General features: G+C 35.9%; 4 protein-coding genes across 4 annotated transcripts; 2 read left to right on the top strand and 2 right to left on the bottom strand.

The window, feature by feature from the left end:
- The first annotated feature begins 81 nt into the window (after nucleotides 1-81).
- Nucleotides 82-3211, top strand: LOC120090500 (uncharacterized). The gene is made up of 6 exons (XM_039048211.2): nucleotides 82-551; nucleotides 949-1206; nucleotides 1337-1510; nucleotides 1610-1716; nucleotides 1883-2184; nucleotides 2337-3211. Exons 1-6 carry the CDS (start codon nucleotides 420-422, stop codon nucleotides 2924-2926), a joined length of 1563 nt encoding a protein of 520 aa, XP_038904139.1. The 5' UTR covers nucleotides 82-419; the 3' UTR covers nucleotides 2927-3211.
- A 357-nt stretch (nucleotides 3212-3568) lies between these two features.
- Nucleotides 3569-6719, bottom strand: LOC120090501 (phosphatidylinositol-glycan biosynthesis class F-like protein). The gene is made up of 8 exons (XM_039048212.2): nucleotides 6440-6719; nucleotides 6289-6354; nucleotides 6127-6169; nucleotides 5770-5824; nucleotides 5317-5365; nucleotides 4846-4913; nucleotides 4568-4676; nucleotides 3569-3964 (listed from the first exon to the last, which is right to left on the bottom strand). The coding sequence occupies exons 1-8, from the start codon at nucleotides 6614-6616 to the stop codon at nucleotides 3854-3856; spliced, it is 678 nt and encodes a 225-aa protein (XP_038904140.1). The 5' UTR covers nucleotides 6617-6719; the 3' UTR covers nucleotides 3569-3853.
- Nucleotides 6720-7900: 1181 nt separating this feature from the next.
- On the top strand, nucleotides 7901-10792 carry LOC150032704 (uncharacterized). Its single transcript, XM_090306992.1, has 6 exons — nucleotides 7901-7923; nucleotides 7979-8325; nucleotides 8404-8521; nucleotides 8741-9281; nucleotides 9807-9983; nucleotides 10175-10792. The coding sequence occupies exons 1-6, from the start codon at nucleotides 7901-7903 to the stop codon at nucleotides 10790-10792; spliced, it is 1824 nt and encodes a 607-aa protein (XP_090163118.1).
- An 11844-nt stretch (nucleotides 10793-22636) lies between these two features.
- On the bottom strand, nucleotides 22637-26049 carry LOC120091347 (uncharacterized). The gene is made up of 2 exons (XM_090306525.1): nucleotides 25780-26049; nucleotides 22637-23100 (listed from the first exon to the last, which is right to left on the bottom strand). Exons 1-2 carry the CDS (start codon nucleotides 25859-25861, stop codon nucleotides 22868-22870), a joined length of 315 nt encoding a protein of 104 aa, XP_090162651.1. The 5' UTR covers nucleotides 25862-26049; the 3' UTR covers nucleotides 22637-22867.
- Nucleotides 26050-26290: the final 241 nt, after the last annotated feature.

The raw sequence follows: 26290 nt of genomic DNA, 5'->3' as shown, positions 1-26290 counted from the left end.
AGGAAAAAGAAGAAGAAAAAAAAGAAAAAGAAAAAGAAAAAGAAAATAAAAAAAGAAAATGGGAGTATGCGAATTGCCAGTGGGGAGTCCGAATGGACTGGAATGGAGGATGACGTGGAAGGTTGGGGGTGGGGGCAATTAGGTCAATTCAGTTTGCCGTCTGGAAAAGCTGTATAAGTTTGAACGGGGGAGATTTCGTTTCATCCTCCACCGAGTTGAAACCCAACGTAGCCGTTACCCCTTCTCTTCTACAAACAAAAACCACTGTAATTTTCCGAATCCGTGTTTTCTTCTACGAAGGAGATTTCCTTTTCCTTTCCCGACTGACTCGCTTCAACTTGACTCAGTGAGAACGATTCGGTTCCGACTGAGTTTCTCAAGGATCGCTGTTTTCTTTTTTGTTTCCTTCTGGCGGCTTAATGGTTCAGCTCATGAATTCCAGGACGGAGAAGATTCCGACGACGAAGAGGCTGAAGAAAGAGGTCGAGGATTCTTTGGAAGACCTACTCGATCAGTTTCACAAGCGATCCAAATCCGACTTCTCTTCCGAGGTATTGCTCTGATTGTCTCTATCATCTGATTCAAATTGATTTGATTTCTTTACTTTGATTTCTGAGGTCCTTCGCTATCAATCCTGAACCGAATTCGCTAAACAAGTTCCCCAAATGTTGAAGCTTATCTGTGCTTGTTGATTAATTTTCGCCAATGAAAAAGGATTGGGAACAACTCCATTAGATTTATATTAGCCTTTCTTATTCTTCCCTAATCAATAAGATTTGTTATTAGAAGAAGTGTTTCTTTCTGGTTCTTCTATGGCGATTACCCCAAAAAAAACGGAGTACCTGGATGATATTTAGGATATTTCTAGTTGTGTTGATTCTTCTTCTGATGATGATGACGAACTTGTATTAGGGTTCTATATTTCTGAATTTGTTTTTGAATATGCAGAGATGGACATCAGAAGCCATTGCGTTTCCTGTATCATCCAGTCCGTACAATCCTCTAGATGAGCCAAGCCCGTTGGGTTTGAGCCTAAAAAAGAGTCCGTCCTTGTTGGATTTGATTCAAGCAAAACTTTCTCAAGAAACTGCTAAATTAGCGACTTTGAGCAAAAAAGACCACAAGGGAAGCAATGCTTTTAGTACTGCAGACAAACTCAAGGCTTCTAACTTCCCTGCGTTGATTCTTAAGATTGGTTCTTGGGAGGTACTTATAAATCTTTCCCCTTTTTGTTATAAATCTTTTCATTCTTTTCGTTACTTGCAAATTTGGAACTTTAACTGTTAAATTTGGTGTTTTTATTACTTGATGTTGAGAATGTTGTGTTGATTTGCAGTACAAGTCAAGATACGAGGGAGATTTAGTGGCAAAGTGTTACTTTGCAAAACATAAGTTGGTTTGGGAACTTTTAGATGGGAATCTTAAGAACAAGATAGAAATTCAATGGTCGGATATCGTCGCCCTGAAGGCTACTTATCCTGAGGACGGTCTCGGGACTTTGGATGTAGTGGTGAGTTAAATTTTTGTTGCCATTGTTTCCTTCATCAAGCTGTGGGAGTTCCACCTTATTTTCGAATGTTTTACACGGTGTTTTGATTCTCTTTTGTAGCTGGCGAGACAGCCCCTTTTCTTTAGGGAAATAAATCCACAGCCTAAAAAGCACACTTTATGGCAAGCAACGGCCGACTTTACTGGTGGAGAATCAAGCAGATATAGGTGCGTTGGTGTATTAATTTCTGGTGCTTTTGAGTATGAAAGACATTGAAAGAGACTGCTTAAATTAGTTGCATCGGCTTTATCTCGATCAAAATAACTTTAGTTTCTCCTTTATCCTTACTATTTTGGTTTGGTACACTGATTCTATTTTGTATACTTTCTGCAGAAGGCATTTCCTGCAGTGTTCACAAGGCTTGTTAAACAAGCATTTTGAGAAGCTTGTACGTTGCGACCCTCGTCTCAACTTTCTAAGCCAACAACCAGATATTGTGTTGGAATGTCCATATTTTAAAACCAATGGTCCAAGTGAATCCAAAGAAGGAATTGATTTGAAGGAGGGACCTACTTTCTTTAGTTTAGGTATGGTGTCCCCATCTGGAACTCAATCACCTTCCTCGGTTAAAGAACACGAGTGTCCAGCTGGTGCTTCTGAAGAATATTCTGAGAAATCTCCATCACCTAACTCAGGTAACAACATGAATCAACAGTTGAAATTATGAGCATAATTAAGGATGAGTCCACCTACCATTTATGTTTTAAAATTTGTATAACTATAACTCTTTAACTGACTTTACCCTTAACTTTGCAAGTATTCTGATGTGTCAAGTAATACATTTTAGGGCTGGAAGCTCAAGTGACAACTGAAGAGTTGAGAAACGATAGATCTGAATGTTCAAGACTGTTAAATAAATGGGATCAAGTCATGGTTCCTGGAATTCGGCCATCGATGTCTGTAAGTGATTTTGTCAACCATATTGAACACTGCCTATCACAGCAGATGACACCCAACGGTCCCATGTTTTCTGAAGAAAATCAACAAAGCAGAGAGGCCTTAGAGGGAATCACACAGTATCTTTTTGGTGATTCTCAACATGCATCTGACTCCGATGAGCAGACCATCATGTCCAGGGTGAATTCCCTATGCTGTCTTCTGCAGAAGGATTCTTGTATGGCTAAGACCTTGCAAGCCAAAGCTGGTAATAATAGCCTCGATGTTGTAGGTGGAAGCACCTTCCCTATTGCTGCATCAGAATACGAAATTGTGAATCGAGAAGGCTTACCTGCACGCAATGGCTTTGAATCAAGCAAACACGTAGCAATGTCGAGGAACGATTCAGTTGGTGAGCTGCTACTTAATCTTCCAAGAATAGCTTCTCTCCCTCAGTTTTTGTTCAACTTGTTCGATGATTCCGATGATCGTGCTAGATAACCTTTGTTTTGGTTCAACTTGTTAATAGAAAGTCTAGCAAAACCCATAAATCAGGTCTCTACTGAAAAGCAAAAGAAAAAAGGAATAGAAAAATCCGCCCCTATAGTTCGATTTCTGTGTAGAGTTAGATGAATAACCGGTGCCTCTTTATAAGTCAACTTTTGTAAATATAGGCAAGGTGCTTAATGTATATGTAGCTGTATCAACTAACAGCTAAGTGTCTCTTTTTTTGTCTCGACTTTGTAAGAACCAGATTTGATGTTTGAAGCTTTGTTGGCAAGTGTATTCTCTCTCTCGTAATGAACCAATCTTTAGATAAGAAACAAACAAATAGTAGCCTGTTCAGAGTTCTACTTAAGATGGCAAAGCCAAAGCAAGTGCTTGGGCCTAAGAAATGTAACAAGTGGAAGTTTTAACATTCTGGTCAAGGAAAAATAAGGAACGAAAATGTTTATTTAGATGACTTGGCATTTCTGGGGGGCGAATCACTTCAGATGAAAAGGGGTCCTAGAAGAATGTCTTCTCTTTCTTGCATCTAATGGATTTCATCTTTTTCTTTTCCCCCTCTAATTCTCTCCTTATCCATCTTTTTCCCTTTCGGTGGCCAAATATGGGGGACAACAGGGGTCTTCAAGATCAGTGTAAAAGGAAAAGAATCTGCAATTTTTCGCACACTATATATAGAGAGAATTCACATGAAGACGTCCCCATTCGGAGAAACAAAAAAAGGAGCTTTCGTGCATTATACAGGCTACAAAGAAACAGCTCATGTGTGTTGATAGCGATAGATATTCAAAAGAACATGAATGGTGAGAACGTTCAAAAAAGGAGTATCGTGCGATGCACCTGAAGAAAAACCCTGGCGAAGAGAAAAATGAGGAGAAAGGGAAAATTTTGATAATCGAGCTAGAACGGAATACTGGGAAGTTAGTCTCTTTTAACATGCTGCGAACCCCTCAGATGTGAGAAAACCAAGGATGCTACCATTGCGATTGAGTAGCCGAGTATTGCCCCATAACTCACACAAATTGGCCATTCCTGCATATTAAAGTAATCTGTATTTAATATAGTTCACATAGATGCGAGAAAACCAAGACTTTCGAGGTTAGGAGCACTAGATGTAGAAATGATGTCCACAAAATAGCGTAGACAGAAATTGGAACCAAATCCTGATAGACATCTTATTTGAATCCGATATAAAACCATGGGCACATAAAATGTCTACTGAATTATTCTTTTTCGTGGATAAGTCCTGAAAACATTTGAGTGCAAGTTCACAAGTTTGCGACGAGCAAACTTGGTTCATTCTTTTTTCCTTAGGATGCCTACAAATTATGAATAGATCCAAGAAAACCAGGCACAACCATTTAGCATTCTACCGTTGAATCCACGGGTTAGATATAAGCAGACTTGACTCCACCGTTTTTAGGATGCCTTGAAATCATGCAATATTTTAAATTTCCTAGTTCAAACTAAAGACTGCTAATTGACATTATTGGATGTCACTAAGGTTTGACATGCGAAAGTTTAAATTTCCTAGTTCAAACTAAAGACTGCTAATTGACATTATTGGATGTCACTAAGGTTTGACATGCGAAAGTTTGATGGGGATAACACAAATGCTGTATGAAAAACAAGTACCTGCCATGGCCTTTCCCAATCAAGTGGCATGGGCCATGCGCCAAACCATGCTCCAATAATGGCACCATGTGCTGGAATGCATATCATGTGATCAATAGTTCCATTTGGCCTGCAATTCCACAGCATTCACTCTATATAAACATTTCATTTTAAATTTGTATTTACCTAATTAAATGTGAACTAAATATCTTGCAAGTAAAAGAATACATTCACGTCAAGTAGGTAAGTTTAAATGAACAGACTAAGAGAAGGAAGAGAGATAATGTCTGGAGGAATACTTTGTGTAAGCAAATAGGCGCTGCCAATCTCTCCATGATGAACCAAAGACACACGCTGAAGGCACGATCTACAAGAATACCAGCAAGAAACATTACCGTTAAAGGAAAGCATATTTATACCAATATGTGAAGAAAAGGAGAAATCATGAAGAAATCTGCTTTCTAACACAGCATTACATCTACCCCGAAATTTTAGTACAAAGAGAATGACATCGCAAAGCAAACAGAAAATACTGTCTAAATACAAGAAAAGCTCCATTTTCATGAATCACGGAGTAGTCTTTACTAATTTCAGAGTTTAAAAATATAGCCAAGACAACTGAAAGCAAAAATATAGGTCCCACTCATCTTAAGGATGCACGACAATAGCCAATGGCAACCATACATGTTTCAGAAAGGTTGAAGAACTTAAAACAATATAGTTAGATACATATCCATCGAAGGAAATGTATTAAAGAATTGCTTGCTTACATTGAACAATGACATCACAAGTGACCAGTTAAGGGTCTTCACGAAGTATCTGTGCCAAGGAGAAGTACTCAGAGCATGCATACAAAAACGTATACAGGATCAAATATATTATTAATGACCGTCATAATTCGACCTCGAGAAAGTTTAGAGGTGTGGGACACCAATGTTTATAATTATAAAACGATCAGGCATGCCTAATGATGCTACTGTCGATTAATCTTCTTCCCAAGTAAATTCCACATGAAATATTCACAATATGGATTGAATGAAAAAGGAAAAAAAGTAGTGTTTCCATGAATGGTTATGATAAAATACCAGCTGTGACAGAGAGCAGATCTTGATTTATTTGTTGGACAAATTCTGGATTAAAATTTCCATTCAAACCATAATATTCAAAACTTGCAAATCCATGGGAGATGAAAAATATAGATTTTTAGTCACTAATTCACGTACTGAGCACCAACAGGCGCGCCTAGAACTATTGCTCCAAAAGCATTAATAACAGCACCTGCATAATAAAGGCCGCATCAGATGAACCAAACCACTATACATCTAAATGAATAAGCAAAACAAAAACGGCTATATCCTTCCTCCTGGACAAGTCCAATAACTCTCACAACACTTTATGTGAAGTGAGCTAAACACATTGTGAGATGTAGTTGACGACTTTAATGTGAATGATTTTCGCATTCAGAATTTAATTCCTCAAAATGCTTAATCACATGAACAGATGGAGAACAACTTCAAAACACTCATTAAACGAATGAAAATAAAAAAACAGGCAAGTGGAATGAGTTTTCTCCAACTAACCAGCGGGAAGTCCAAGCAAGCCTCGAGCCACAGCCTTCAAGTACTGCAAATTCACATAGAACACAGTCCAAGTTTTCATAACTCATTATCTGGTTTCAAAATAATACATTTTCTCATGAAAAAACAGACTAAAACGAAACAAGCTACGAGAATCAAGTATACCGAGCATTGCTGCCTGTCCGTACGATACCGGCTGTAAAGAAGAATCACAATCGGACATTCAATGGCCTGAGGAAGGAGAGAGAAGAAAGATGAATCAAAATGCAAGGAGTACATTCGAAAAGAGAAAGCAGAGGGGAATTGAGAGAAATACCAAAATCAAGAAGAGAGTGCGAGAAGGATCGGAGATGAGATCGGTGGAATAGATATAACGAGCAATCCAGAAAGCTAGGGCTAGCCCTAGGGCGCAGATCAGATGGAGGAAGAAGGCTTCTGAAATTGATATGGGAATCGAAGCTTCACAAGCCATCTCTTTCTTCTCCATCTCCATTGCCGTAGTTTCTCTTTGCTCAGGCAAACGCCCACTCCAAACTTTGATGAACGAGACCGGAGAGAGAATTGGATCTTTCGAAAGTGTGTTTATAAATACAAAAAATTCATTTTATTTGGTTATTATTATTTCTGAATTTTAAAATGTTGAACTTTTATTCGTTTGTTATTATTAGTACGTTGGTATAATGTTTTATTTATTAATTTAATAGACTTTTTATTAATTAATACTTAAAAACTTGTCAAATTGAGTCTAACGATGGGGTTTGAATCTTGAAATTTTTTTAGTAAATATTAAATGAAAAAAACTTAAGTGGCGACCTTTTCTAGTAAAATCAAAGCAAGAAACGATTTTTATGCAATGCCTTTAAAAAGTAAAGTTCAAGCTTTGTTTTGAAGGCTCAATTCAAAGCTATATTATTTTGGAAGAAAATAAAATTGGGGAGAATCACAAAACTAATGAGGAATAAATAATCTTCTATTTTCATTCATTCAATGAAGAATTCTACACCCATATTTATATGTTGTGTTTGAGTAAATAATGTAAATACAAATCTAGTTCAAACAAACCTAAAAATGAGATAACAAAATGACTATTCTATAACTTTCAACAATGGACTAGTTCACTGCTATATACAAACAGAAATTGACTTGGAAAAAAACTAAAACTCCCCCTTAAGATCGAGCGTGTAAATTTAAAACATCCACTGACAAGGATGACACTTCAACTCACTTGACAAAAGAAGAATGCCAGCTTAGAGCCAGCTTAGTCACCACCGTAGCTTGTCTCTCTCCCCAAATCGATTCTGGTATATCAAGCAGCTGTCCGGTCACCTGCATACCTAAAATGGACAGAGTTTGTTAAATTAGATTCCTCTCCATTTTGTCGTTTTATGTATTTAATTGTTGTATATAAATCATCAATTCATTCTGTAAAGAACATGAAAAAAGAAAGAAGGAAAATATACATACTGATATACAGAAGGAAGAAGAAAGTTACTTTCCTCACGTAAGCTTCTCTGTCTCTTCCTTTCTCTCTGTCCTTTGTCAGCCATTTTCTTGCTTTTTCTTAGCTATTTCGACTTGGTATCAGAGCTACTAGCTACTCTCTTGGTAAGCGAAAAAACGATCCTGAAATGGCAAATCCACCTACTACCCATCAGCTTACCTTTCCTGCAATCGTTAATAGTGGAAACATTACAAATCTACCCCTCAATTAGCTACTAAACCAGGTGACATTCATTAAGATAGATAGGTCCAATTTTCTCCTTTGGCAAAACCTAGCATGGCCAATCCTCAGAAGCTACCGTCTGGAAGGCTTTCTAACCGGAGAAAATCCTTGCCCAAGCCGTTTCATTGTCAGGCAAACCAATGAAAACTCAGGTGAAAGTTCAAGTGCTGATCCAATCCCTGCAACTTCAGCAGGAGCTGAGCTACAACCTAATCCAGCTTATGATGCGTGGATAGCAGTTGATCAACTACTGTTAGGTTGGCTTTACAACTCCATGAATCAAGACATTGTTACGCAAGTAATAGGACACCAAACAATAAGGGAGCTGTGGGAAGATGTCAAAGGGCTTGTTGGAGTTCAATTGAGGGTTGAAACTGACTACCTGAAGAGAATGTTTCAACAAACTCGCAAAGCTGCCCTGAAGATGAGTGAGTACTTAACCTTAATGAAGAAATATGCTGACAGTCTTGCTCTTGCAGGTTCACCAGTGTTTCCTTCTGACCTTATTTCCTAAGTGTTGGTTGGCCTGGATGAGGAGTACAATCTGGTTGTTATAGCTGTGCAAAGCAAAGGCACAACCAAGTGGTCTGATCTTCAATCTGACTTGTTATCTTATGAGAAAAGACTTGAGTATCAGCTGGCTATCAAGTCTGGTGTTATTGGTATGACAAATATGTCTATTTCCCCAAACTCTCCATTAGTAAATGTAGTACAAAATAGTCTTAATTTATCAAACTCCCATCGAAACACCTATGGATACAATCAGTCCTCAAACTAAAGAGGTGGAGGAGGAAGAAGTAGAGGGCGCGGTCGATGGAACAATGCCTCTACAACCAGGCCTACCTACCAAACTTGTGGAAAGATAGGCCACACTGCTGATATCTGTTATTTCAGGTACAACAAAGAGTTCAATAATCCTAGACAGACACATACTCAAGCTGAATCTACTCAGCTACCCGCAAATAGACATAAAAAACAACCCTCCTCAACGTTAATTGCTCACTCAACAGTTGCCTCCCCTGAAATAGTAGCTGACCTTAATTGGTATGTTGACAGTGGAGCCTCAATACATGTAACCAGCAACCCAGCCTTCCTTAAATCCTCCTCCAACTACACAGGTAATGATAGAGTTCTTATTGGTAATGGTACTCCTCTTAGTATATCTCAGTCAGGACACTCCAAATTACACACTGAGAATGGCATTCTGTCCTTACTAAACATACTTTATGTACCTGCAATCACCAAAAATCTAGTCAGTGTGTCCAAATTAGTAAATGATAATAATGTTGTGGTTGAATTTCATGCTGAATTTTGTGTGGTTAAGGACAAAGACTCGGGGGTGGCACTTCTGACCGGACAACTTAAAGATGGACTCTACCTTTTAGATAATGTCAACCAGCTGAAAATAAATCACCCTCCACATAAGGACCCTCAGGTGCTCATTTGACAAATTGGTCCAATCAGCTTTCCTTACATTCAGCTCTTACAACCAGCACTACTGTCTCCAAACTACTTCTCCATAGGTGATTAGGCCATCCATCCTCTAAAATTTTGTCTAAATTGACCAGTGGATGTAATCTTACTATGTCATATTTGTGGATGATTTCAACAGGTTCACTTGGCTTTATCCCCTAAAACAAAAGAGTGATACAATAGTTGCCTTTCAAAACTTCCAAGCTCTTGCTCGCACACAGTTTAATAGAACTACTAGGACTTTGCAAATGGATGGAGGAAGGGAATACCAACCTGTTGCTCACATGTGCACACAGCTGGGAATCCATATCAGACTGTCTTGTCCTCACACTTCAGCCCATAATTGTCGTGTTGAAGCAAACATAGGCATATTGTTGAGACTGGTTTAACACTCCTTGCTCAAGCTAGGATGCCCCTACATCTATGGTGGTATGCTTTTCAAACCATTGTGCTTCTTATTAATGGCTTTCTCTCTTCTGTTCTTTAGGATATCAGCCCAATGGAAGCACTACTTGGAAGAAAACTGGACCTGACATCCTTTAGAGTGTTTGGATGTGCCTGCTACCCACATCTATGGCCCTATCAGTCTCACAAATTTGATTTCCACAGCAAGAAGTTGGTCCTTCACCTATGCACAAAGGGTACCGTTGCTTCACTGATGATGGTAAAATAATTATCTCATGCCATGTGGTGTTTAATGAAGAGGATTTCCCCTTTCAAACTGGTTTTGCCAATAACCAACCCTCCAACCTTCCTACCTCAGCACCTCCAATCACTACTTGGTTTTCTCAACCATCAATAAACTTGCCCCAATCGTGTCAGTCACCAGTTACCCACCCTTCTCATCCATCTTAGGACCAACATCATAGTCTTAATCCCCTGTTAACCCCAATCACTCCACATTCAAACTCTGGTTTACCATCTCCAAGCTCTCCACTCATGTCTCCATCTCAAGCCTTACACAACTCACCAAATTCTTCTACAGACTCACTTCCACCAAATTCTCCTCCACAGCCCTTCTTCCAACATCAGCAAGTCTCAGCTCAGCCTTTACTAGGCACTCATCCCATGATCACTAGGGGTAAGGCAGGTGTCTTTAAGCCCAAAGTTTGGTCTACAGAACTTGTTACTGATTTCACTCAAGCTGAGCCACATACTGTTTCTCAAGCCCTATCAGTTCCACAATGGAAACTAGCAATGGTTGAAGAACGTACAGCCCTGCAGTGCACAAATACTTGGACACTAGTCCCTCCTCTCTCTACCTCCACTATAGTTGGCTGCAAATGGGTCTACAGATTAAAACGTGGTGCACAAGGATCAGTTCAGCGATTAAATCACGTCTTGTTGCCAAAGGCTTCCATCAGCACCCTGACTTTGATTATTTTGACACCTTCAGCCCTGTTGTCAAACCCCCCACTAACAGGATTATCCTCACACTTGCAGTCTCTCATCTCTGGCCACTTCGTCAAATAGACTTTAATAATGCCTTCCTTGATGGCACACTCAAAGAGACTGTTTATATGACTCAACCTCCGGGCTTTGAAAGTGCAACTTACCTTTACTATGTCTGCAAGCTCCATCGAGTAATTTATGGCCTTAAACAAGCCCCTCGAGCTTGGAATGATGAGCTGAAACGCTTCTTCTAGTTTCAAAGTAAGTTCCCTTGACACCTCCCTATATTATATGCAAACCTCATCATCTATTACCATGCTTCTTGTCTATGTGGATGACCTAATCCTTACAGGCAGTGATCCAGCCTATATTGATCATCTTGTATCCATATTCCACAACCAATTCTCCCTTAAAGATCTTGGCACACTTAGCAAATTCCTTGGCATTCAAATAAACTATACACCAACAGGTCTTCACCTTCACTGGGCTCAATACATCACTGACCTATTAGCCAAGCTAAATCTACAGCATGTCAAGCCTTGTCCAACACCTGCTGCCCCTGGCACCTTGTTATCTATCAACATAGGCCAACCTCTCCTTGATCCCTTCCTTTATTGTAGCATAGTTGGTGCTCTTTAATATCTAACCAATACCCGCCCAGATATAGCTTTCATTGTCAATAAGTTAAGCCAATTTCTCAAAGCTCCAACTGATGTACATTGGTCAGCTGTCAAAAGAGTCCTTCGCTGCCTAGTTGGAACACCACAACTTGGATTAACTATCCATTTTGATCCACACCTCACCATCTCAACATACTCTGATGTTGATTAGGCCTCAAACCTTGATGATAGGAACTCCACTGCTGCCTACTGTCTTTATCTTGGCTCCACTCTTATTCTTGGTCCTCTAAGAAACAGGCAACCACATCACATTCTAGCACAGAATCAGAATACTGAGCTCTTGCTCATGCTGCTATTGAAATCATTTGGGTTCGCAACTTACTCATTGAAATAGGCTTCTCTCCAACCGGCATTCCCGTTCTCTGGTGTGACAATATGGGAGCAGGTGCATTGGCTGCTAACCCTGTCTTCCATGCTCGAACCAAACACATCGAAATTAATGTGCATTTTATTCGGGATCTCATCTTAAGAGATCAACTCCACTACGGTATGTTCCTACAACCGAGCAGCTCGCGAACTGTCTCCCCAAAACACTGCCAATTCAAACTTTCTCTTATTTGCATAGCAAGCTCGCCTAACTTAGTTAAGCTCTCGCTTGAAGGGGGATGACAAGGATGACACTTCAGCTCATTTGACAAAAGAAGAATGCCAGCTTGGAGCCAGCTCAGTCACCACCGTGACCTGTCTCTCTCCCCAAACTGATTCTGGTATATCAAGCAGCTGCCCGGTCACCTGCATACCTAAAATGGACAAAGTTTGTAAATTGGATTCCTCTCCATTTTGTCGTTTTATGTATTCAATTGTTGTATATAAATCATCAATTCATTCTATAAAGAACATGAAAAAAGAAAGAAGGAAAATATACATATTGATATACAGAAGGAAGAAGAAAGTTACCTTCCTCACATAAGCTTCTCTGTCTCTTCCTTTCTCTCTGTCCTTTGTCAACTCTTTTCTTGCTTTTTCTTAGCTATTTCGACTTCCACTTTAGACATAAGAAAGTGCAAATGAGTTGAGGAGGAAGCCTCGACGAACATATCTGCAAACTGGAATGAAGATCGAATGGGAAGCAACTTCAAGAATCCATAAGTAACTTTATCGTGTACAAAATGACAGTCAAATTGTATTGTATTTTGTTTATAACTGCAATGCAGCAAAATTAAAGAAAACTCTTCGGAAGAGATTCTAAAATAAAGGACACCTAACTTTGCTCGTCGTTAGCCAATTACATGCTTACGGGGAAGCTTTGAAGATAATGAACCTTGGCATTGTTTACAAATTGAACTTGATTCAGTGATCACCCTCACTGTGGGCGTCATTCAGTTTGACGCTACGAATATCCTCATCATGATTCAATTCAAGTACGTCTTCATGGCTTTGGGTCCGTCAATACGAGGCTTTTTGAACTACATAAGGTGTGTTTTGGTTGTTGACAGGACACACTTACGAGATAAGTTTAAGGGTGTCATGTTAAGCATGAATTCAATTGATGAGAACGGTCAAATATATCCAGTTGCATTTTTCATTGTGGATAGTGAAACGGGAGAAGCTCGGACATGGTTTTTTTGGGCACGTTAAGGAGGCGGTTGGGGCTATATCTGAACTTGTCATTGTATCAGATCGTAAAGCAAGCATAAGCAAAGCAATCAGTAAGGTATTTCCTTTTGCCTTTCATTGTTTCTACATTCATCATATAAGTCTAAACCTACTCAAGCATTTTGGGAAAAAATCTCCCTTCCCCGATTTCTTCCTAGTTGCAAAATCACCCCGTGAGATTACTTTTCAAGTACATTGGGCTGAAATTATCCCAATAAGAGGAATGGGCCAATACTTAGAGGAAATTGGATTTGAAAAATGGGCCAGGGAATTTCAATGTGGACGAAGGTTTAATCAGATGACTACAAATGCGACTAAGAGTTTAAATGTTGTACTAAAGGACGCTAGAACATTGCCAATAACTAAATTTCTTGATCACATAAGGGGTTTGTTGCAAGACTGGTTTCATCCAAGAACCTATACATCGAGTCGTCAAACGATGCTTTCAGATTATGCGGAGACGAAAATGACGACTAAAAGGCATTTTGTGAGGCCGATTGATCAACACATTTTTAAAGTTGTTGGTATTCACCTTAGTGGAGTTGTTGACTTGAATGCGCGTATGTGTTCGTGCAAGGATTTTGATTATTACGACATGCCATGCTCCCATGCGATTGCAGCAGTCCGTTACCGGAACATTGATCCATGCACACTTTGTTCCCCTTACTACAATATTCAGGCTATTTACGGATCATATGGAGAACCTATTTTCCCTTTAGGCTCTATTTCAGAAGGGCCTCAGGGGGATGATTACGAAGACATCCAAATATTGTCGCCGATTCGTGTTGCTCAAGTTGGCCTCCACTAGGAGATAAGAATACCATATGCAGGAGAGGTCACTCAGATTCACAAATGTACTTGGTGCAGTATGTGTGGCTACAATCGAGTAACTTACTGAAAACCATTGGCAATAACATAAATCCAATTTATGTTACAATTTGATTGGGTTATTTTACAGTGTAACATTTTGTAATTAAACTAACTTGACAGTGTAATATTTAATTATCTCAAGTGAAGTATAAAAAAAAGATGTAGAAAACAAACACCATTGAAGATAAACAAATGCACTAATAAATAGCTTTGTTCATATATATTTGTACAACAAACTGACGTATGAAGAAATTCATATTTGATTGGGTCAAAGTGGACATATTACACCCAGTTACAACATACTCAAACATCTTGGCACAAAATATACCACAATCTCTGCTAACTGATTGTTGTGGTGCATTTTCAACTCGCTCCAGCTTCTAAAGAGTCAGTGGCAATTTAGGGCAAGCCAATATCACACCTGCTTTGTGAAGTGATATTCCAGTTCCGACTAAGTACAGAGTCTCTTGTATGAATCTGAAACAACTAACCTATCTTGCACCATGTCTATCTTGACCAATATCCAATGTACATCAAGTATATTGTAAGGTATGCATATGACATCAATAGTGGAACACGAAATACTTTAGTCAGTCAGCTCGCCTTAAACATACTTCAGTAATATGCTTGCTTTATCCCAGTCATATGTCATAGTGCATTGTGACGTTTTCCACTCAGAGTACAACTTATATGGACGACGAAATAAGTTCTGTCAACAAAATTAGGTGCAATCAACATAAAAAACATCGTAAATAAACTATTATAGTTAATTGATGATAACTTACAATAACTGCTCGATCAGCTGTCGTGAACGAAGGGATACTCTGGGTCGTAGAATTTTCACTCAGTATTTTATGTCGTAAGAATATGAACAAGATATCAATAATTTTTTTGTGGACGTTAAAAACTATATTAATGAAGACTATAAAAAATCCGAAAATAAGGAAAAATTTTAGATGTTTACCTCTTCATCCAACCATTGAACTGGATGAACTAGGGACTTCCACCAATCATTCTCTTTTCTAGATACTATGCACAGTCGCTACGAGTTTAACGGTGCTATTGTGGACGATTTATCCACTCTATCATGTACTTCTCTATCTGTTTTGGAATTGGGACCATAGGGTTATATCCCTTATATTTTCCCCTACTCTTGTTTCTTTGAGGTTCAAGGGCCTTATATGGTGACTGTTGCGGTTGATGCTCTAAATCTCATAGGGTCTTATAGTTTGTAAAAATTGTTGAACAAACTCATTACGTATTTAATAAAATATTTGATGTTTTATTCATTGTCTATAAAACATATGATATTTTAGTTGCATTGACCAAACACCAATAAACTAACATCTATGATTATTTTTGTAACTTAAACACATATGTAGAGACATATGGGTGGATCATGTTTAAGTGATAACCTAAATGGTATGTAGTAGATGGATAAGGTTGGGTACCTTATCCTGGTGACACTACGAGTATGACCCGGTTTGTAGGTGTTACAATTGTTGTAAAGTGCTAAAAATGACCTGATCCTGACCATTCATGTATTAGACATGCAAGCGAGGATATTATATACAAAGGATCTTGTATAAGACCGGACCACGACATGCTCAGTCTTATTATATAACGATGTTCATAATAGAGACTTACATTTCACCAGGATGACCATAGGTAACATGACCTGAATCCTGAATGAGTTGTGAACTCCTGGTTATGAAGGCGGTTCTTTGATTTGTATGGGTGAGAATGGCCAGATCACCGACTCAACAAGCCTACCATTTTGAGGATTCGTTTGATTGGGGAGCTGGGAAGACATCTACACAAGATGGAATATACTCCTCCCATGAGGCAGGGTAAGTAGATAAATTGCTCCCTTAAAGGCTGATTCCGGGTCTTGAACAATGTGGCGCCACACCCTCTCCTGACCCAAGAGGGGTTTAGTCATAGTTGGATTATGATCTATTGTTCATTAGAGGGATCAATGGTACTTAAGGACTTAGATATAACTACAGGGGCAAAACGATAATTTGGCCTAGCTGTACTTACGAGCAATTTGTGAAGGGTCATCGTACTGTTGATTGGTTATATCCAATGGACATAGAAATATATCTGTAGTGCAAAGAATGTAGCTATCTATCTTTAATGGAGTGTCCGACAGTTAATGGATGGTGAATAATGTAATTAAAGAGTTTAATTAATTATTCATGTACAGTTGGAGCTTTAAACTACAGGTCTATGAGGTCCCTTTGGTAGCTCAATAGGATTTAGTTGAGAATCAGTTTTTGGATTAATTTGAATTGTTCAATTAATAGAGGGATTTAATTATATATGGTATAATTAAGTTGTTTCAATTATATGTGATATAATTGTCATAATGTATTTGATACATTATAGCTTAATGGGAGGAAATAAATATTTAAATGAGATTCAAATATAGTTTCTATGAATTGGATTTATAGTTGTTAAATTTAATATAAATAATATTTATATTAAATGCCATATAATAGAGAAAAGAAACTATAGTTTATATTGTATGTTATACAATATTAAAACTATAGATTATATGTTATATTTATAACATATAATTTACTATATAAATAATATGATAAGTTAGTTATCATATTTATATTTATATTATTATATTTTGATAATAATGAAGGAAGTTACAAATCCCTTCCCCATCTTTTCTCTCCACCTACATTAGTGGGTGGTGGTTATTTTTTATGATAAGTAGAAAAAGAAAAATGTTTTCTTCTTCTTAAACTAAGGCTAAAGAGAGAAAAAAATACAAAAGTATTATGTGTCTGAGTTTTGTGTAAAAGTTCTTAATCTTCTTCCTCTACATATTAAGCTTTCTCTCTTAACCAAAATAGTCAGAGCCCAACATTCTTAGGTTTTCACCCTGAGAATACCAAGGTTTTCATTGTGGTAGTGTTCGGTTTTGGTTGGGGTTTATCTTGAAGAAGGTCTTCAAGAACTTTGTGATCCGTTCGAGGAAAACGTGAAGAAAAAGGTCTTCAAAGGTGAGGTTTCTTGAAACCTTTTTCTTTTAAAGCATGTTGTAATTTAGATTTAAATGCATATCTTATTGCTTGTTTACTGTAAAACTTTGCATTCAATAAATTATGGAATTTGGTCAATCCGCTTCTACTCAAGATCCGCTCATTAGAGTTCTAATTTATGCAAAACTTGGTGTGTATGCACCCATCCGGATCATCCTCCCCGCGATGCCACTGGAACGTGCAACATAACTGGAACATGCACAGGAACAGAAATTGGGTCATTCAGTTTCTCAGCTGCCTCTTGTTTCACCTTCAATCGAGCAACTTCCCACTATTCCTCCAATTTCTGAGGTGCTGTTGGCATTCCTTGTCTATTTTTTAATGATCCAATTTTCTCGTGGACGTATTTTGATAACTATTAGGAATGTAATACGACATCCAAAAGCACATATCAACATCATAAAATACTAACCTCAACAATTTCAGTATCGAGGGTATGGATGTCTTGCCCTTGCAACTTGTTGTCTCTCGCTTTTTATCCCCATCTTCACCTTCCACTATTTGTACTGTCTAAATTAAAAAACCATAATGACCAAAATGAATAAACTTAATATAACAACATACATAAAACATGTAGATTACCAACTGATTGGGTATCAGTAATTGATGTATTACATGCCTTTCATCTATGTTTTATTCTCAGGCCTCGTTTACGCGGATTATGTACGATGACTGAGGCGGCATCCTTCATCGGTTGGGTCTCTTGGGATATAACTGATGTACTATATTTCTATTTTAATAGCAACGTGTATTAGCTGAAATCAAAATTTGCGAGAGAGTAATTTTATCTATCAAGTTTCACGTACCTTCGATTCTGCAGACTCATTCTTGCCTGTACCACTAGCACTTGAAGGCACAAATATCCACGAATATCCTGTGAGTCAAGTTTAATAATCTCCTGTCCTCCAAATATTGATTCCTAAGGACTATGAATATCTTCGTCGATGTTAGGACTGATTTGGAGAGCGAGGAAAACTAAGTCATCCTTTGCTCCCTCAACTCCTTCTTTAGAGGGCCTCGATGCAATATCCCCTTCAGCTCCAGATGGACCACCAACATCCTTAGACATGTTATCCCACAACCTTTCAGAGTCATCCCGCTGAATATCAGCGACCTTAGAATGGAGGGTGTTGAACTCAGACTTAACACTGGTCTCAATCCGATCTATGCCACTCTCCAATCATCTTATCTCTCCCACAACGTGGGATGTCTCATTATCTGGTACTCCATAACGCGTTATATGTGGAGAATTGTTAGTGTCGATGTTTGGTCTACGAGTGGGCTCCAAAGAATTGTGAATGTCGATGTTCAGACAAGAGGGATCTTCGTTCACCTAACTCATATCAACATCAACATGAACTTGGTCTTGGTCCTGGTCTTGCCGGTCATTGTGTCGATGATCACCCTCATCGTCACCATGATCACCCTCATTATGGACATGATTTAGTTCGATGCTACGAATATCCTCGTCGTCACTGTCTTCATGACGACCCCCGCCCTTGTCACTATGATCACCCTGATCGTTGCCAACATCACATTCGACATGACGACGTCACCCTCACCAATAAGACTAGTTAGGAGGACATATACTTCAAGGGCAGGAACTACGTGGCACATGTGAACTACCTTCTCCTCTATTGTTACTAGTCGTACTTTTATTGTTGGGGCTGTTGCCCTAAATCACGTAGGGTCCTATAGTTTGTAATTGTATTGTACAAACATTTTATTTATGCAATAAAATATATGATGTTTTCTTTCAAAATTAGTTGCATTAACCACAAACCAATAAACTAACATCCAAGGTTATCTTGTAGCTTAAACATATATGTAGAGATATATGGGTGGATCATGTTTAAGTGATAACTTAAATGGTCTGTAGTAGATGGATAAGGCTGGATACCTTATCCTGGTGACACTAAGAGTATGACTCGCTTTGTATTACAATTGTTGTAAAGTGCTACAAATGGTTTGATTATGATCATTCATATGGAGACATGTGAGTGGAGATATTGTATATAAAGGAGTCTGTATGAAACCGGACTACGAAATGTTTAGTCTCACTATATAACACCATTCATAATAGAGACTTACATTTCACCAGGATGACTATGGGTAACATGACCTGAATCCTAAGTGAGTTGTGAACTCCTACCTATGAAGGCAATCCTTTGATTTTTTATGGGTGAGAGTGGTCAGACCGTCGACTTAACAAGCCTACCATTTTAGGGATTCGTTTGATTGAGGAGCTGGGAACATAGCTACACAAGAAAAAATTCACTCATTCCCCAATGTTGGAGTAAGTAGAAAAATTGCTCCATTAAGAGCTGATTCCGGGGCTTGAACAATGTGGTGCCACACTCTCTCCTTGCTCGAGAGGCGTTTGGTCATAGTTAGACTATGATTTCTTGTTTATTAGAGGGATCAATGGTACTTAAGGAGTTAGATGTAACTACAGGGGCAAAATGGTAATTTTGGTCCAGCTGTACTTACAAGCAATTTGTGAAGGGTCGTTGTATTGTTAATTGGTTATATCCAATGGAGACAGAAATATATCTGCAGTGCGAAAAGTGCAGCTACCGATCTTTAGTGGAGTGCCCGATAGTTAACGGATAATAAATAATTTAATTAAAGAGTTTTATTAATTATTCACGTACCATTGGAGCTTCAAACTATAGGTCCATGAAGTCCCCTCGGTAGCTCAACGAGTTTTTAGTGAGAATCAGTTTTTGGATTAATTTGAATGGTTCAAATTAATTGAGAGAATTAATTATATATCATATAATTAATTAAATTTTAATTATATATGATATAATTACTATAATGTATTTGATACATTATAATATTAAGTATTTATTTGAGAAGAAATAAATATTTGAATATGATTCCAATATTAGTTGTATGAATTGGATTCATATGGTTAAATTTAATATAAATGTGATTTATGTTAAAAGCCATTTGTGAGAAAAATGAAACTATAGGTTATATTGTATATGATAAAATATTAAAACTATAGATTATATATTATATTTGATCTAACATGTAGTTTAATATATATTTATATAATAAGGTAGTTAGCATGTGAATATATATTAAATTATTAATTAATTAATTAATTAATTTTTTTTGAAAATTGTTCTTTTTTAGAGGGAGTTGTAACCCCCCAATTTGGAGATCAAGGTTTTTTTTTTTTTTTTTTTTTTTTTTTTTTTTTTTTTTTTTTTTTTTTTTTTTTTTTTTTTCGATCGAAGAATCGTTCTTAAAAAAGGTAAGGTTTTTCCCACACATTTTATTTTATTTTATTTATAAATTCTTTTATAGCATGTTGTAATTTATTTGTGCATTGCATAATTTTATTCTTTTCGCTGTAAAAATTTTATGTTCTGTAAAATTATGAGAAATTGGGACGATCCGCTTCCGTTTATGGTCCCTTCATAGGGTTCTTTCAGTTATAACGAAGTTTCTCTGCATGTGACAAGTTAGGATCATAAGCAGAATGAATTTACAACAATATATCAAAAAAATTTCAATCCATTACTCGTCGTGTCATGAAATATGTCTGTCTAATGAGGCAAATGTTAGGTTTTTCCTACTCTCGAATCGAGACAAACGTGGAATGGCTATCTCACTAATACGAGTTACCACAATATCTCTGAGCAAATAAATCGTCTCATATGCCCACACCTACAAATAGGAAGTTAGAGTCAAAGCATAAAAAAAATTGACGATAATGGAGAATGAAGAACGTGTAGAATACGTATGTGAACTAACCTATAACGCAAAGGGGAATCCATACAGGCTGTATCTTGCCAAGGTCTCGAGTTCTGCTCGATCAATAGCACTGCTGAGAGCTCTCTTAAGACTACTGGTAGTCTTCTAGAAAATCACACTACTTCAATCGTGATTGCAAAAAATCTCCTAGTCATCCACAATGCTAAGGATGCTATAGTCAAACACTTGCTTCTTCTCCCTCCCCATCATGACTAATTCTATGATATATGAAAGTGCCACTTTCATCGCATCCTTGTCGCTCCTAAAGTCCATGGCAAGAAAATGTTCCTTGGCTTCAAATTGTTTCAAACTACGTAAGTTTCTAAGCCTAATAGGGTAGGATTATTCTACACCGCTCGCGTGTGTACCCTAAACCAAGTGATGAGGTCAAACTCATCCTTACCGAATGACACCCTAAACCCGAATAGATTAAAAAAATTACGTTCGGTCTATCATCCACAACCTCCCTCAGAAGTAGGTGATGTATCAGTTGTCCATTGAAAGAGAATGTGTATCTAAGATGGGTCTGAATATGGTCTGCCTAAACATGTCTAGCTGGACCCTCGTTAACTTCATCCAGATCACCATATATGTCTTAGCAAGATGATAACACGATGATAACGAAGCCTTAAAGTATCCTGCTAGCTCGATCCTTGGCTCCATAATAATTACTTATATATGCCACAAAATATGGTACAATGTTAAAATCCCTAGTGAAAGAAAATATCCTTAAAAAGGACGAACTTCATGAGAAAGAAGCTAGAAAGCCATCACCAAAAGACAAATCTCGTGAAGTTTTTAAAAAAGCTTGAGTTTTACTCTATGTAGTTTGTATCGTGAAGTTGAGTTGATTTCTATCTTTTGTTTAGTGAGGTTACCTCACGACACAAAAGACAAAAATGAACTCAACTTCATGAGAGACAAAAGTCAGTCTTCTGTCTCTTGTGAAGTTAAGTTGATTTCTAAAGTTTTTCTCGTGAAGTTACTTCACGAGACAAAAGACATAAATTATCACAACTTCACAAGAGACGAAAGGCTGACTTTTGTCTCTTGTGAAGTTGAGTTCATTTTTGTCTTTTGTCTCTGAAGTAACTTCATGAGATAAACTTACAACATTACAAGATAAATGATAGAGGGCTTTCAAGCTATTTTAAAAACTTTTCACTGTTGCGAATACTTAATATTCGCAACAACTTCACGAGATATTTGTCTCGTGAATTTCAATACACCTAAAAAATGCAAAATCAAACCTAGATGAACATATAGACCTTACCCCATATATTTTTAGGTTCTTTTAAGTTCGTTAAAGTTCAAAGGATGATAAAACAAAAGGGGGGTTTTGAGTTTTTCACTACACATTCCTACCAGAAATCACATAGATTCTCCCCCTATAAACAATAGAATCGATACATTTAAAAAGAAAGAAAATGGAAGAAGTACCTTTTGTCAAAATCCAAATTGGGTGAAGGGGTAATGAAAGACTAAAGATGGGTGTTTATTACAGAAGTAGGGGAGTCTTTGCGAGAAGAGAGTCCAACAATAGTGAAGAAACTCAACGAGAAGAAGTAGAATAGAAAACCCTAACTTCTACAAGAAGATGAAGAGATTTCCACAGGAAGATGAGATTTAATTTAACTTTTTGAAATGACCATTTATTGAGGGGCAAATTTGTCTTTTACGTGGTGGGTTCCTCCACTTAAAGTCTAAAACGTTAGAAAATGGATTAAAAAAAAAATAGATTTTAAAGATGAGATTACTTTTAAATGGGAAAAATGTTTTTGGATCAAAGCCGACAATTTCCCATTTTATCATTCTATCCAACTATCCTTTCTAACTCCAAAATTTTACTATCATACAACAAAAAGGCCCATATTAGATAGTCATGATTTTTGAAATAAATATCAAGAGAAAAAAAAAAGTTAGGAATGAGATTGCTTCAAAAACATTGTGAATGGTACAATACACCTTTTAACAAAGGTGAAGTGGATTATTTCTCCCAACTCCCAAAGTATTAATTTGAGCTTTTTCTTGGAAACCTTTTAGAAGCAATTATTATTTCTATTTACAACAATTCACTTTCTCTAGACACAATTTGGCCTAAAAAGTGCCAAAGATACAACATTAAGATTTTCACATTATTTTTTTAAGGCATTTCATGAGGGGAGAAAACTTGACTTGTCTCCCTATGAAACAGGGTTGAAAGTTGGAAAATTTGTTATTTTAGCTATACTAGTGGATGGGTTGGAGCTAGGGTTAGACCACACGAAGGCCTTCCAAAATGGCTTGTGTTTGCGCCTCATTTGTGGATGATGATTAATTAACTCGGCTTCCGATCTCCTCAGTATTTCCCACATAACCTTTACATCTTGATAACCACACGTTTCAACATCATCGTGGAGCTTCAGGAGTCCTTCATCTGTCAAACCGAACACAATTTTTAGATTTTAATATTCTATTCATATCATAGTTGAGAACGATATGTATTCTTAATGATAATACACTTTATTTTAATTGGTTAAATAACTTTGTTTTTCTTTATATGTGGAAAATAAATTTGTTTGAGACTGTTTGTTTGATTCATGAAAAAAATCAGCCTTATTACTTATTATGTTTTTTTTACCTCTCTTAGAAAAATATTTAAAAACTTAATTTTATAAAAAAAAACAACTTATTATCATAATAATAAATAAATAAAAAAAAACAACAGAAGGAATCATATCCAAAAAGATTTGGAAAATTTTCTCACTACACCCACATCATGGACAATTTAAGTCCGGTGTGACAACCTTTAAACTTTTTTCTTTTTTCCTTTTTTAAAATTTAATTTTTTACAAATATTTTTAAAAATCAAGTTAAACATTCAAAACTAAAAAAAAAATAATTTGAAAACTGTTTTTTTTCTTTTTTTAGAATTCGATTAAGAATTCACAGGAAAAATATACGCAAATTTTAAAAATTAAATAATTAACAAACATGACCACAAACAAATATTTAATGGAGATTCAATTAAATATTACAATCTATACCAAGCTCTAATATTGTCAAATTCACAAATGTTATCTAATTCAAAAAAAAAAAAAAATCCTACCAAATAAACATAATGTAAGATGGGAAATATATATATATATATATATATATTTCACCCTAAATTTGAGTGTAATTTTCTATTCCCAACAATAAGAAGTGGTCCAAAAGGGTTAGCCATATGAACCTGATTCCTTGTTGGAAGCATCTAATTTGTTTTGCACAAAACAATAGTAATTTGGAAAAAGAGGAGAGAGAGAGAGAGAGAGGTGATTTTTTATGTTGAATTTCTCTTTTTCAAGCCATATACAATGCTTTGTGACTTGGAGGCATAAAAAAATAGCTTTGTGTGAAAGAGATGTTTATCCAATCCACCTTTATAAAGTTACTTCATTAATTTAAATTCTCACAAATGTTAATTTTTTTTAAACTTTAATTAATACTAAGAATCTTTATTTAGGATAATCCACAAAAAAAAAAAAAAAAATTTATATTCAAAAAATTTATCACTTTAATTAATTTATACGTAAATTGTAGAGTAAAAATATTGAACATAAATGATAAATAGTGTTTTATCCACTAAATTAAATTTTAAAGAATTTTGAAGTTAAATCGTTCAACAAACTAATAATAATAATAATAATAATAATAATCACTTTTTAAGAACTAAGAAATTTAAAAGAATTTATAGATTTTTTATAGGGTTTTTTAAGAGGAGAGTTTTTTTTCTTCTTCTAAAGTGAAAGTTGGTTTGGTGGATCATTTCCCACTTGAATTGTTTTTATTTATTTTTTTTCCTTTTTGAATGTCCTTAAACTCAATTAAATAATGATCAGAACTTAATCTCCTACCGACTTAAAGGAATTTCAACTATAAACCCATTTAATTGCTGACGTGTCTTGTACCTTTTTAGGTAATTTATTCTTTTTATAAAAATTATACATTAAAAAGAAGAGCCTGATTATTTATTTTTTAATGTGAAATTAAATTGCTTTATCATTTCATTCAAAACCCATATTTTGATATCCGTTTTTAATCTTGCATCTGAAATTATAAAAAACTATTAATGCTTCTTGAATAGTACTTTTCTTCAAGCATCTCATTAGATAGTCTAATTATAATTTATTATATGATAAATTCTTTTTTAATATATTTAATTTTTTTTTTACGTGGATGAAGAGATGATGCATCAAGATGAGTGCATGTTGCTCTTAATTATATATCCCAAAATTTGTAAAAATTATCAATAATATATATAGAGAAAGTTACTTACAATAAAAGCACAAAATTTAATGAGATTAATTATGTGATGAAATTCTTTTTTAAATATATAGGATGGAGAATTGAACTCGATCTCAAGGTTGATAGTTAAAGCTCATATTATTCATGTGGGCTATTTTCTTTTAAGAAAAAATTGTTAATTAAAACTTTAAACTTCTAATTTTGTATCTAATATCCTATTTATCCACTTTTGAAGATCAGTGTTTTCTTAAAAGAAAAAGAGAAAAAAAATCATATAGAGACTTATTAAATAAGAAATTGAAATTTCAATAACTTAGTAAACAAAAAAACTTAATTAAAAATTTAGGTCTATTTGGTAACGGTTTGATTTTGTATTTTTGTTTTAAAAATTTAATTTTTTAGATACTACTTTTCCGTTCAATTTTCTTCCTTTGTTATCTATTTTTTATCAATAGTTTAAAGAACAAAACCAAATTTTGAAATGTAAAAAAATAATTTTTTATTATTTAAAAATTTTGGTTAAAAATTTAATTATTGTATCTAAGATATAAATCATGGTAAAAAATGAAAAAAATAATTACCAAACGAGTTAAATATAAGGAACACAAACATGAAAAGAAGACAAAAACTAAATAGATAGAAACCATACTAATACTATAAGATAGACATTTTGAGACAACTATATCAATCAATTTCCATCCTTAAAATCAATCGATATTAATTTCCATATAATTGTTAGAAAAAAAGACCAAAAATTAAAATTAAAATTAAAAAAAATAAACAAACTGTACGGATAAGGCAAGAAGTTGAAAGAAAAAAAAAAACTGACCGTTTTTGCGAGCTTTAAGACGGACATAAACGGCGAGCCAAACCCGCCGTACAGGAAAAATCATCTGATGCCAAAACCCCATAATACAACCTTTAAATTTCAATCTTCCGCCGTTGTCGCCGCCGCCGAGTTGAACACCTAACTCAGCCAGAATCACCGGCCGACCACCGTGCACAAAAAAAAAAAAAAAAATCTAAAGATCAATTTCTGAGTATACAAACGCAAACCTCCACAGTTGTTTTTGGAGAGAGAGAGAGTAGAAAGGAATGGAAATGTTAATAATGAGGGGTTGTTATATAGTATGAAAGAAGTCCACCGACACGTGACCAACAAAATTTAATTAAATTAAAATTTTCAAAGCTTTAATTTAATCCAATCTATTATTATTTTTCTAATTCTTAATATGTGTACTAATTGAAGGGGAATAAATATATATTAAATACACTTTTATTTTTATGATTAGGACTTCCATTATTGTTTTCACCTTATAATATAATTTCTCTTTATACTA

This window comes from Benincasa hispida, chromosome 11 (assembly GCF_027475165.1).
Source record: "Benincasa hispida cultivar pf3 chromosome 11, pf3_genome.v1.1, whole genome shotgun sequence".
Taxonomy (NCBI): domain Eukaryota; kingdom Viridiplantae; phylum Streptophyta; class Magnoliopsida; order Cucurbitales; family Cucurbitaceae; genus Benincasa; species Benincasa hispida.
This window is presented reverse-complemented; position numbering and strand designations above follow the sequence as displayed.

Bases quoted from the DNA above. Each gene is read 5' to 3' on its own strand.
- LOC120091347 (XM_090306525.1), bottom strand. From the start codon at position 25,861: ATGGGGTTTTGGCATCAGATGATTTTTCCTGTACGGCGGGTTTGGCTC. The intron at 23,101-25,779 runs GTCAGTTTTTTT...TCGGTTTGACAG, and splicing joins TCTTAAAGCTCGCAAAAACG to ATGAAGGACTCCTGAAGCTC.
- LOC120090500 (XM_039048211.2), top strand. From the start codon at position 420: ATGGTTCAGCTCATGAATTCCAGGACGGAGAAGATTCCGACGACGAAG. The intron at 1,207-1,336 runs GTACTTATAAAT...GTTGATTTGCAG, and splicing joins TTAAGATTGGTTCTTGGGAG to TACAAGTCAAGATACGAGGG. The intron at 1,717-1,882 runs GTGCGTTGGTGT...TACTTTCTGCAG, and splicing joins GGAGAATCAAGCAGATATAG to AAGGCATTTCCTGCAGTGTT.
- LOC150032704 (XM_090306992.1), top strand. From the start codon at position 7,901: ATGGCCAATCCTCAGAAGCTACC. The intron at 8,326-8,403 runs GTTCACCAGTGT...TGGTTGTTATAG, and splicing joins TGACAGTCTTGCTCTTGCAG to CTGTGCAAAGCAAAGGCACA. The intron at 9,984-10,174 runs GTAAAATAATTA...CATCCATCTTAG, and splicing joins CCGTTGCTTCACTGATGATG to GACCAACATCATAGTCTTAA.
- LOC120090501 (XM_039048212.2), bottom strand. From the start codon at position 6,616: ATGGAGATGGAGAAGAAAGAGATGGCTTGTGAAGCTTCGATTCCCATA. The intron at 5,366-5,769 runs GTACGTGAATTA...TCCTTGGCACAG, and splicing joins GGCGCGCCTGTTGGTGCTCA to ATACTTCGTGAAGACCCTTA. The intron at 3,965-4,567 runs GTACTTGTTTTT...TTTAATATGCAG, and splicing joins ATTGGGAAAGGCCATGGCAG to GAATGGCCAATTTGTGTGAG.